Source organism: Narcine bancroftii, chromosome 2, assembly GCF_036971445.1.
Source record: "Narcine bancroftii isolate sNarBan1 chromosome 2, sNarBan1.hap1, whole genome shotgun sequence".
Classification (NCBI taxonomy): domain Eukaryota; kingdom Metazoa; phylum Chordata; class Chondrichthyes; order Torpediniformes; family Narcinidae; genus Narcine; species Narcine bancroftii.
This window is the reverse complement of record NC_091470.1, coordinates 56,001,760-56,014,580: the sequence shown is the minus strand read 5'-3', so window position 1 is coordinate 56,014,580 and position 12,821 is coordinate 56,001,760. Positions and strand designations below refer to the sequence as shown.

Genomic DNA, 12,821 nt, shown 5'->3' with positions numbered 1-12,821 from the left:
TGTGCCGTCATGGTCACCCTGCTATCAGAAGAATATTATTAAGCTTCTCTCACTGAAGGGTAGCTGGTTGAAAGTTGTCATTATAATGGTATATAAAATTATGAGGGGCATAGATAAGGTCATAGTCTCTTCTCCAGGGTAAAGGAGTTGAAAATTAGAGGACATAGTCTTAAGGTGAGAGAAGAAGGATTTAAAAGTGGCTGGAGGGGCAATGTTTTCATACAATGGTTGGTACATGCATAGGATGATCTTCCAGAGGAAGCTGTAGAAGTGGGTACAATTACAACATTTAAGACATTTAGACAGATACGTGAATAAGGAATTTTGAGGAATATGGACAAAACACAAGCAAATGGGACTAGCTCAGATAGGCAGTAGTCATCATGGATGAGTTGGGCAAAATAAGAGGTTCCATGTTTGATATATTGGAAAGATAACCATAACTCAGATATCATAAGCCACACAGAACTGCCCATCATCCCTTAGGCACCACCTAGCCTCTCCAGTCTGCAAATCAGGTGTCTACCTGCCCACCAGCTGGAGCATGCACTGTCATTGACTGGCCTTGTACATCACAGCCGCTGCTCAGCAGAGTGGAATATTTAAACCTGACCACACCATTGTTCACTCTCTTTGCCATTATGGTCAAGTTCTGCACTCGTTCCGGGTCATTGTCGCCACGGTGGACACCATCCCAAGAGGAACATAGGTAAGGGGCTAGCAACCCTTAGGCCAACCTAGAAGATAGGTTCTGGCACCCAGAAGATAGCAACATTGTAGCCACAGTCTTCCATTTACTTGGGGTCAGAGCCTGAGTTTCTTCCCCTTAGGAGCCAGTTAGGGCAACTCATCAGGAGTCAGAACCCCCTGCCCATGGGTCATTATTCCTGAACTGGGTGAGGGTTCATGCACACTCCTTTGTCACTTAGCCCCTTCCCTCAGTCGGGATTCCAAGGTTGGGTGCAAACCAGTAACTTCAACGTGCGTGTGTGTGTGTGTGTGTGTGTGTGTGTGTGTGTGTGTGTGTGTGTGTGTGTGTGTGTGTGTGTGTGTGTGTGTGTGAGAGAGAAGCTACTTGTATTTGAACTTGTTTAGCTTAACCTGTGTGTAGGCATTGGAGCTGATTAACTGTCTTTTCCTTGGGCCTGCCTCAGAGCCCTTTTTACTGTGTACTGTTTTCATAAATCACGTGTACTGTGCCCAGACTCACTTGCCCGCTGTACCCAAAAATGAACCCTTTCCACACAATGCAATGTTTTATAGTTTTATAACTCAAAAATATTCTAAATTAATCCATGCATTCACTGACAAATCAAATATTCCAGCTCTTCTTTTGATTTTAACATTGGATAAAATATCATTAATTAATGTTTTATTGCAGATTGCAAACAACTATATAAAATTTTCCCTGAGATTCATTAGTTGACCTTGGGCAGGAGAAAAAAAAAGTCAGAACCAAAGGTTCTTAGAGGAAATAGATCAAAATAATAGATTCTGAAATGTCTGATTAACAGGGCCAATCGCTGTTTCTAAAATGTAGTACTGCACCAATAATAGCTAATCTAATTCCCAATCTCAGAGACTCATAATCATGTACACACAGTCAAATTATGTTAAACTATCTGAATTTAGAAATTGCAGTTCAACCAAAAATATATTTTAATTCAAGTTTGGAGAAACATTAAATAACATAAATTATTTTCAGTCCACGTGTCATTTCATTGGTATTGTGAGCAAATATCCTCTCCTCTCCTTACCTTTAGCTGGACCAGGTGGACATCAACATGTTTATTCTCAGTATCTTGCTGCACAGAGTAGGTGAGGTCTCGAACTCGCTCTGATGTCATCCGAAGCCATGTTTCAATTTCTGGCAGATGAAGGACTACTTTCCAGTCTGCACCAGTGTGAAGTGGGGGAGGCTTCTCATAGCGCTGGGTAGCATCAAATTCTTTCATCCTTCTCTCATCCTCTGGTTCTTCTAGCGGGGTCATGTTTGTGATCATGGGAGATGTGTCAGTAGCTGTGGCATCCAGCTGTTGGCTCCTCATGGGGGACAGTACGATACTCATGGCTGTTTGGGTTAAAGCCACATGGGAATCTTTTTGAGTTCAGATCAAAGCAATTTCATATTCCAAAGAAAATAAATTCAAATGCTAATTTAAATCAAAATCTAACTAAAGTTGATTTGAATCTGAGCTAACTGGTTCAGTTTTATTCAATTTCTTTTCATCTGAAGACAGTTTTTTAATGCTTTCTGAAAAATATTTAGGCACAAAACATGCCATGATGTACCACACAAAATCTGATTCATGGGATATGTTGCAACTATGTTTTGCAAAACATCTAAAGAGGAAAGAAAAAGAGTACAACTCAATAAAGGGAGTTCAAGTGCATTTCTGTACTCCTAAATAATTTACTGTGAAAACATAACATAAACATTGTGGCTTAACTCTTTGAATGTGTCAACCTCACATAAACTATGTCAGAATGAGATTAGAGGGCCTCATAATGTTATTATCCATTAATGGACTCCCAAGATAATACAATGAAATGCTTTTGAAAATAAAATAATCCAATATCAATGGAGTGCACTCATATAATACAAAGCCATGATGTATTTCTAAGTAACTTTGAATGATATGACCTCAGTCAGATTAACAGGGGCATGACAGGCACAGCACCTTAGTTGACTATAGAGCACTTGAGTTGCAGGAAAGATCAGGCAGTGTTTCCATCCTCAATCATGATTCATCAATTCCTCACTGTAAAATGCATGTGTTGGCAAAGTAACCACAGAGAGAAGTTTGCAACAATTTGCCTTGTGGTGGTCTCCTAAATTATGAAAGGTTCAAGGAGGATAATTACTGATAGATTAATTTTATTGGTCAGCAAGTAAGTGACAAAAAGATGCACATTATAAACCAAATTAAAGGGAAGCATAGATTTAATTATGCAAAGTTTTTAGAGTGTAGAACCTATTGAAACAAATCTCTGTTCAAGCCGAATCAGTGCAACAGAGCAATGTAGGATATTGGAGGAGATGGGGAAATGGATTAGATCTCAGAGAACCTGTTGGCTGGGTTCAGAAAAGAATGCATTTATTGGCTAATATATGAGCATTATTTTTTTTAAACCTAAACACTCACATTAAGACTTGTATTATCGGGTATACTGAAGGTAATCAAATTTCCTCTCGCCTGTCATTGGACTTAAGTATTTGCATCTGTCTACTTTCTGGATGGCTGTCTTTTACAAATTAGACATTTCAGAGAATGTGTTAGTATATTTTGGAAATTCTTGGCTGTGTCAAAGAATTTCAAGACAGTATTAGAAGTATTATTTCTTGCAGGAAATCCAACAGAGTAAATAGTTGTTAACATGAGTAAATTCTGGATTCCCTTTAGAAATGCTTCCTTAATTTTCTTTAATGTAGATCATCAGTTGATAAACTGGGAGAAACACCCCACTACAGGATATACAACACTTCAATCTACCGTCATTCACCATTTTGGCCTTTATTTCACTCTGCCCTGTTTATTTAAGTGCAATCCACCATCACACTTACAGCTCCTGGGGTCTTTTTTATTACATATTTTCAATCTCCCTACCTTCAACTTTTTGCCTCTTTAACCATCTGTGGATTTTTATTGAATCCAAAGTTCAGTTTTGATCTGGAATATCAACTTATTCCTCACAATTTCGACAGATTGTCAGGATGGTCTTGATGCTTTTGTACCTGCAATGGAAAAATGCAATAAATAAGTATGTATTAAAAGAGGCAAGTTCAATGTAATACTCTCTATTTTACAGATGTCATAACAGCTTCAACTTATTGACAGTCACTTGTGGAAATTGACGGCCTGTGTTAAACTGATGTTTTATACTTTTCTTAAACCGCCACACATTCAATTTAAAAAGTGCTTCCCATAGAACTGCCGAGGTATTACCTAATGAAAATCAGATATAACAGGACAATTTCAAGATAGCATCAAGACAGATTATTTCCTTCTTATCACTCCAAAGCACACTGAACAATGAAGTTTTTTCATCCTGAACACTTTTGGATTTTATGGATTTTAGCTGCTGATCACAAAAAAATCACCTTAACACTTTCCAATCACATACTACTTTTTAGATATAACCTATCTTTGGGATTTCCTGTCATATTTTGTCAACTAGTATATTGCCCTCAAAGCCAGCTGTTTTGGTCAGTCCAAGCATGCCTGGGTATGTTCCCAGTGCAGTGGCCATGCAAATATTGTCCTTGGCCCTGGGCATGCTTAATCAGGATAGATGCAGGCAGCTCTCATATACAGATGCTGTGCATTACATTGATATAGATTGAATGCATTTTGATGCACATGTTCTTCAGGCAATAGCACAGTGAATGTACTTAACAAGAGCATTTATTATTTTCAGGAAGCATCAATGCAGCAGAAATGTCTCATCAATGTCGTAACAGCTGCAATACATTGTTACATTTATGGCAAGTATATGCTTCAGGAAAAGCAGTATTAGGGCAACTGGAATCCATCAATGCTGACCAACTATTATTGGAGACTGACATGAGAGACATCAGATGCTGAGTACAAATGAAAATCAGTGGCAAAATATTTTTAGGTCAGTTGAACTAACGCAATGCGTCAACATCATTATGTGATTCAACATTCAATAAAAGTTAATTTAATGTTTCTCTAAATTCCTATGTGATATAGCAATCAGAAATTATCTTTGAGTTCAGAATGAAGTTGTTTACCATAATCCACAATTTGTTTTCAGGAAACAACCCTTTTGGAAAATATTTTTTGTCCAGTGATATCTATCTCCTGTTATTACTGGATCATTTAACTTACAAATATAGAATAATTCAACATGAAGGAGGTAGCTCCAGAAATTGTTTTGTGTGGCTACTTTTTCAAAGATTATTATTTGGAACAAATGTTTAGGCAAATACTTGCCGAATTTTCAATGTGGTTGGATTAATTGGCAATAACCAAAATTCAATATTAACATGAAGGCTTTAACCACAAAAAAATGCAAAGTAAATTAAAAATGTGAGTGTGGCTCGGTTATTCACATTTTGAGTCTAAAGATTATGGCTTCAAAGTTTAATCTTAACATTTGATCACAAAAATATAAACACTCCAGTGCAGTACTGAGGGAGCAGTACATTACTTGAGGTTATATCTTTGGGATGAAATATTAAATCATCCGCTCTTTCAGATGACTGTAATAAATGCCATGGCTCTATTTTGAAAAAGGGTAATCCCACAAACACATCTTAAAATCATGTTATCTGTTCCTGCACTATTTTGAAGCTTGCTGTGTACACATTAGTGCCATTTTTTTCTATCTTACATCAGTAACTACATTGGAAATACCCAATCAACTGTAAAGCACTTTGAGAATTTAATAAATATTTAAGGAAATTCATCTGAAAAGGTAAAATGTCAAGAGTCTCCTTAGAAAGGAGACATGGAGATATAAATTAGGAGGATTACAGCTTCCTAATTTTAAAAATTATTACATGACAAGGAAGCCTTTAGCATCAGGGCCCTTTGGAAGCTCATCTTGCCTTCAGTATCCTCTCAAGTCCCTGTTCTTATGAGACACTCTCCAGCAGGTTCTGCCATTTTAGGACCAGACACTGCAGTCATGGAATTTTTAAATAAAACACCATCAGCTCTTTTAACAGGTTGTTCAATACGTCTACTTGATCGCCGCTAGTCAGACTGGGCGGTAGGTCCCTTTGAGGGAGCACTTTGACTCCACTACCCGCTCTCCCTGAGTCCGCAGTTCTGGCAGCACCACTATTTTTTTTTCCTCTCTCACCACCTTTGAAATTCAACCCTTTAATCTATGTTTAGACCAAGATTTTGCTAACATCTGGAGTCCAGTCATCCTAGCAATACCCAAATTGGGAAATGGCGGACAGGTTATTGGTGAGTACATGTTGTTTGACAGCACTATCAACAATACCTTTGGTGATGATTGAGAATAAGCTCATTAGAAATGAACTAGCCAAGTTAGATCTTGATGGAAGACATTATCTTGAGTCTGACAATGAGAGCACTTATAAATCTATGGTGTACGTCAAACATAGTTGAAACAAAGCGAGTTAAGTACAGTAGCTGTTTTCAAAGCTATACGAGCTTAACAGATGTAAACACTGTTCATTTAAGGATGAAATTATCCATGTTAATATGTAAAGAAAGTTGGGAATGTGCTCCCATATTGATTAGTATTTCCATTCAAATTGCCTAAGGGCAAATACTTTCGCTTTCATTAGGATCCCAAATCTTTGCTTAGTTGTCTCATGACAAATTATTAATTTTCATCTGAAACATGAGCCAATAATCATGCAAAATTCCAGACCAATGTAAATGATGTATCATGTATTCTGTCTCAATAAAACAGCATGGAGAATGGGCCATCTGACTGTAATTTTTTGTGGAATTCTTACCCCATGGATCCTGAAAATATATCTAGGGAAAACTTTAATGACAGTCCCTCATTCGCCACATTCACCCACATTGCTTTAAGCTGGAGAAACTCCACCCTCATTCTATCATTCCCTTGGAGGTTACTAAGGTTTGACTCAGACTTTCTGTGTTTAACTTCCCTAAATTTAAGCAAACAAAATGCATAAATCTAGGATGAGAAAGTAGAAATCCAACCAGGAGGTACATATTTCTCATTAAAAGCAGCCTTAGTGAGGGTCAGACAAATTGTCAGAATTCAAAGAAGGTTTCTTTAAATTATATCTCTTCAGTTTTAAAATGTGATCTTTCAAAAACCATAATACCAAAAAGTGATAGTACAGTAAAATTCTTGTTAACCAAAATTCAAGCATCTGGCAGATGCAACTGGGAAATTCACTTATCCAACATCTATCTAAAGGTGCCGGTACCAATAATTGTACTGTATAATAATAAAATACCGTATATACATCAGGATGCTCTTTATCAACTGCAGTTCAACTTTCAACACTATCATCCCCTCAAAACTGATCAGCAAAGTCCAAGACCTAGGCCTCAATACCCCATTGTGTAATTGGATCCTGGATTTCCTCATCTACAGACCACAATCCATGCAGTTTGGTAAGAACATCTCTTCTGCAATCTCTACTGTAGCACCACAGTATCCCCCTGCTCTACTCGGTCTCCACATATGAGTGGGTAGCTCGGTACAACAATAACACCATTTACAAATGCGCTGATGATACCACGGAGGTGGGTTGTCTTAAAAGGGGTTGTATATCACCCTAACATATTTACCATTTCCCTGTAACTCAGTTTCTGAAGTCTGGACAACATCCTCATAAATCTTCTCTGCACTCTTTCAATCTTATTGATATACAACTTTACCATAACATCTTCTATACTCTTCTATACTTCTATACTCAATACGTTTTTTTTTAATGAAGGCCAATATACCAAAAGCTCTCTTTACAACCCTATATACATGTGATGCCACTTTCAGGGAATTATGTATCTGTACTCCCAGTTACCTCTACTCCACCACACTCCTCAGTCCTCATACATTTACTGTGTATGTCCTTTCTTGATTTGTCCTTCCAAAATGCAACATTTCACACTTATCCACCATTAAATTCTACCTGCCATTTTCAGCCCATTTTTCCAGCTGGTGCAGATCCCTCTGCAAGCTTTGAAAACATTTCTCACTGTCCACAACACCTCTAATCTTTCTGTCATCAGTAAACTTACTGATACAATTTACCACATTATCATCCAGATCATTGATATAGATGACAAACAACAATGGTCCCAGCACCCATCTCTGAGGCATACTGCTCATCACTAGCCTCCAGCCTGAGAAGCACATCCACCACTACTCTCTAACTTCTCAATTTTTCTTTACAGCTATGAGGAAAAGCTCCAATCTACTTAAACTTTCATCATATATCAACTCCCTTCATTCCAGGAAAGAACTTCACAATTTCAAAATATATAAAGACTAAAACTGAGAATGATAATCTTGTAATCTCACTCTCTCCCTGGCCATGAAACCTTCCCCACATACATGCTCCACATTTCTTGAATAGTGGTCAACATTCGGTTAGCCCTCCTAATTACTTTTTTGACATACGTGTACTGGAATCTTAAGATCCATTTTGTACTGTTACATTTTGTTGTCTTACTTTATTTAAATAATAATTTCTTTAAGGTTTTTCCTTCCAAAATGAGTATCCTGATATTTTCCCACATTAGACTCCATTTACCAACTCCTTGCTCACGAACTTAATCTACCTATGTCCCTTAGTGGATTCTTTGTGTCCTTGGTGATCCTTTATGGGACATCTAATCAAATTCTTTTTGGAAATCCAAATATACTACATCTGCTGGTTTCCCTTAATCCAGTCTGTTGTTACATCACAAAAATTTCCAGCAAATTTATCAAATATGATTTCCCTTTCATAAGACCATGCTTTGCTACACGTTTTCATCAGTAAATGACAAAGATTATTCAAACTGAAAAATATCTTGAAGAATATGACTATGACATAGGATCAGAAATAGGCTATTCAGCCCATCAAGTCATCCCCATCATTCAATCACGAACTGATTCATTTTTAGACTCAGCCCCATTGCCCAATCTTCTTCACATAACCTTTATATTGATTGCAGAAGGAGCAAAAGAAAGATGTGGTCCACTTGATCTTGAAGGAAGCAGAGTATTGTTCTAGATGGATATAAGTGCGCCATTATTGAAGTGAAGATGTGAATTTAATCCAGTTATAAACTCCCTTTGGCAAAATGGACACAAATTTGTGTTGCGTTATCCAGCATCTTTGAAGATTATTCTACTGGATAGTGAGAGAATTTTTTTTTCGGACTATAAGTATGCTGCAGAGTTTATGGAAACATTGCTGAATATTATACTGGAGTGATTAATTCAAGATAATGTTATGTGTTTTCTTATTCTTTTTATTTTCAGATACAACTCTAGTATACAAAGAATGATTAGTGAATATTTCGAGGGGTTAGGGATAATGGGAACCTGATTTCCAAAGTACCTTGTGTACTTTTGTGGCAATCACCACAACCCGTACAATGGAGGGGATAGTGTTGTACATTATATATTAACAACACTGGGGTGGGGGGTTCTAACTTTGATGTATGTTATATATGCTATGATGTATATATATATATATATATATATATATATTTATTCTAACTATATTCCTTTTCTGCTTGGACTGCTGGAAGGTATGTGCCTCATCATGGAGGATAAAGATTGAGCAACTTATTGGAAGAATCAAGTGGAGAGGCAAAGGGGGAACATGCAGATACTGTGTTAAACCTCTGTAGAGATGAATAACAGTGAAATATGCAAGTTTTAATGTTAATGGGATAAACTGAACAGTGAAGAGAAAGAGAATATTGTCATATATTAAGAAAATAGGAGCAGACGTGGCCTTCCTACAAGAAATTTATTTGAAACTTGGTCAGTTCTAGTGAGCTCTTTTTGGGTAGATTTAGGAAATTTCTCAGAGCAGATTACAAGAATTCAATTTCCACAAAACCCAGAAATATTTTTACTGGGGAATATTATAGATAAAAGACTTAAACTGAAACTATCCAAACATCAAACAGAATTTGTTAAAATTGCATTGGCAGTGGCCAGAAAAAATATAGCAGTTACTTGGAAGTCTGATTCTCATCTAGGTATGGCACATTGGAACATGGGAATGCATAGCTGTATTCCCTTTGAGAAGATTACCCATAATTTAAGAAATAAGTATGACATTTTTAAAGTTTGACACCCATATTTACAAATCTCATGCGTAAATCTTTATTTGTGTTCTTCCTAGCCCTCAAGACCTGCATTGATCTTCCCCAAAGAAAAAATAAATAGAATATAATTTATGATCCGTGGAGTGTACAGCACTTTTCAGCAATCCACTCTGATGTTTCTTGCTTTTCTTTTTCTATATCCACATCTTTTTCTTTGGGATCTTTTCTTGGGTGGGTGGGGATTGGGGTATAACCATCATGGAGTAAATACTAGAATATTTTTGTCTCTTGTACTCTTTAAATTTGTAACTGACTGCATACATGGTCAAAAAATTTTAAATAAAATATTTTTTAAAAATTCAATCTCAACCATCGCCTTCAGTTCTATTATGTGACAGTTCCATGATGGTTGGTTTTATCTGAAATATATTCAATGAGATTAGTGAAGACATCATCGTTATTAGGCAACATGAAAAAAGTTGTTTGCAATATCCTTGTGGACACCTTTTTTCAAGCACAGTTGTTTCTCATTGAAATCCAGACTGTGACAGAGAAGTGGCCAACATAAGGTATATTGTACACTAACTATTGAAATTTAAAAATGAAAATATAATTGAATATTTCCAGAAGCTGAGTTGGCCATTTTTTTTTAAATATTTGATTTAAAATTGTCTTTATACATGTGGAAGTAAAATTTGACATATTAATACTAATTACAATTAGAGAAACAACCAAAAACAACATACATGATGGTATATAATCCCCCCTCCAAAAGCCTCCCTCCCCCAAACTTATAATGGTTAACATGAAAATAAAATATAGTTATATAAAGTGAAGGGAAAAAGGAAACTTTCAGATTGCACAGAGGAATATCATGTAACATACATATTTAAACAAAATATTTTAATACATTTCAGAGGAAACTCTTGCAGGTCTAGAGGCACAGGAAGTACAATATCATAAATTTAAACCCAATATTGAGTATATCAATGCTAAATTTGTAAAAGAATGCAAATTTATTTCTTAAATTATTTGTAATTTTTTCCAAAGGAATACAACTTTGAATTTCTGCATTCTATTGAGCCATACCCAAATACATATCTGATTTCCAAGTGACTGCAATACATTTCCTTGTCACTGCTAATGCAATTTTAACAAATTCTAATTGGTATATTGACAGTTTTAGTTTATGTTTTGTTCCTTTAATATTTTCTAATAAAAATAAATCTGGGTTTTGCAGAAATACACTACCTGTAACTTGTTCCCAAAAAGTTTCCTAAGTCCATCCAAAAGGTTCTTACCTTGGAACAGGACTAAGTTGAAACACCACCTCTGAATCATTGATCTAAGTCTGATTTCAATCTACTTTCAATTTTTGAGGTGTAAGATATAACTGATGTAGAAAATTATACTGAACTAATCTATACCTTAGGTAAAACACAAGATTCTGTTGACACCATGGTAAAGTGAAAAAAACACACAAATGCTGGAGAAACTTAGCAGGTCAAACAGTGCCTTTATGTAGCAAAGGTGAATAGACAGACATGTGAGCTTGAGAGCATAACTCAGAGTTGAGGTGGTTGGCTGCAGGGAGGTCGCTTTTGTTGCAGACGGAGAGGAGGTGCTGGGCAAAGCGATCCCATAGTTTGAGACTGGTCTCTCCGATGTAGAGAAGGCCACAGAGGGTGCACTGGATAGTTAATGAGTTCTTTGGAGGGAAGGTTATTCCAGTTCCCACTTCCTTTCTCTCTCCACCTTGCCTAGACTTCTCCCCCTTCCTGCAGTGTTCCCCCCCCCCCCACCTATCATCTCCCACCCTCACCACACCCACTCCTCCCTTCCCCCTTTTGGTCGGACATCTTTCATATCCCCCCCACACCTTGATGAAGGGCAACAAAATGTTGGTGATGCATCTTCAACTTTGCTACATAAGGGCACTGTTTGACCTGCTGAGTTTCTGCAGAATCTGTGTGTTTTTTCATGTTAATCTATATCTTACCTTAATAGTATTAGTCATACAATCTCTACAAAGGTCTGCCCATCTTTGCTCATCAGTTGTGGTATTTAAATCCAGTTCCCACCTCTGACTAGATATATGAATTCCATGTTTAGGAGTTTATAGTTGTAATAAAGAACATATTGTAGAATATCTTAACAATTCCACTTCTAATAAGAATTTGTACTTCACTGCAGCCAGGCAGCAACATGTTTGGTCCTAACCTTTCTCTCAAATATGCTCTCAATTGGAAATAACAAAAGCGAGTATTTTGGGGTCATCCGTATTTATTTCTCATTTGTTCAAATGTCATTAATTGGCCTCTTTCATAAAAATCTTCAACATTTATAATCCCCTAACAAAACCACATATCTAAAAAATTAATCGTCATTTGAAAAGGATACAAGGGAATTTTGGGTCAAAGGCATTTCAGGCAATATATGTCCTCTTACACCAATTTCATCATTTATTTTATTCCATATATTAATCAGATGTTTTAACAATGGTGTTTCTTTTTCTCCAACCATCAATTTTGCATCCAATTTATATATCAATTCTTCTGCTTTTCTCACTCCGATTTTATTCATTTATATTTTAACCCATGCTGGTTTGTCTTCTCTTTCAAAAAGATGGAAAAAAAACTTCATTTGTGCCACACGGTAATCATTTTTGAAATTAGAAAGCTATAAGCCTCCTAATTCATATCTCCCATGTTAACCTTTCTATAGAGACTCTTGACATTTTACCTTTTTAGAGCAATTTCCCTATACATTTATTTAATTATTGAAAAAATTTTTGAGGTACTAAAATAGGTAATGTTTTAAATTGATACTGTATTTTTGGGAATATATTCATCTTAATACAATTAACTCTTTCTACTAAAGTTATTGGTAAATTAATTCATTTTTAAAAATCTTCTTCAACCTTTTTAAGTTATGATAAATAGTTCAATTTATAAAAAGTCTTCAAATTATTATCTGCACAGATCCCTAAATATTTAATACCATCTTTCAGCCATTTAAGCTGTGTATCCCTTTGATATGCCATTTCTTTTTAATTGAATTTAC

The 12,821-nt window shown here is 36.1% G+C and overlaps 1 protein-coding gene across 5 annotated transcripts in view; it reads right to left on the bottom strand.

The window, feature by feature from the left end:
• akap6 (A kinase (PRKA) anchor protein 6) overlaps positions 1-12,821 on the bottom strand; it is a 427,053-nt gene that overhangs the window by 370,306 nt on the left and 43,926 nt on the right. For all 5 annotated transcript variants that reach the window (XR_011351260.1, XR_011351262.1, XM_069916733.1 and 2 more), the window contains exons 2-3: positions 3,609-3,736; positions 1,758-2,071 (exon numbers count right to left, since the gene is read on the bottom strand). Coding sequence is in view for 3 of the 5 variants with exons in the window: in XM_069916733.1 (XP_069772834.1) it covers positions 1,758-2,069 (312 nt within the window). In the remaining 2 variants the exon portion in view is untranslated. The remainder of the gene's footprint in view (positions 1-1,757; positions 2,072-3,608; positions 3,737-12,821) is intronic.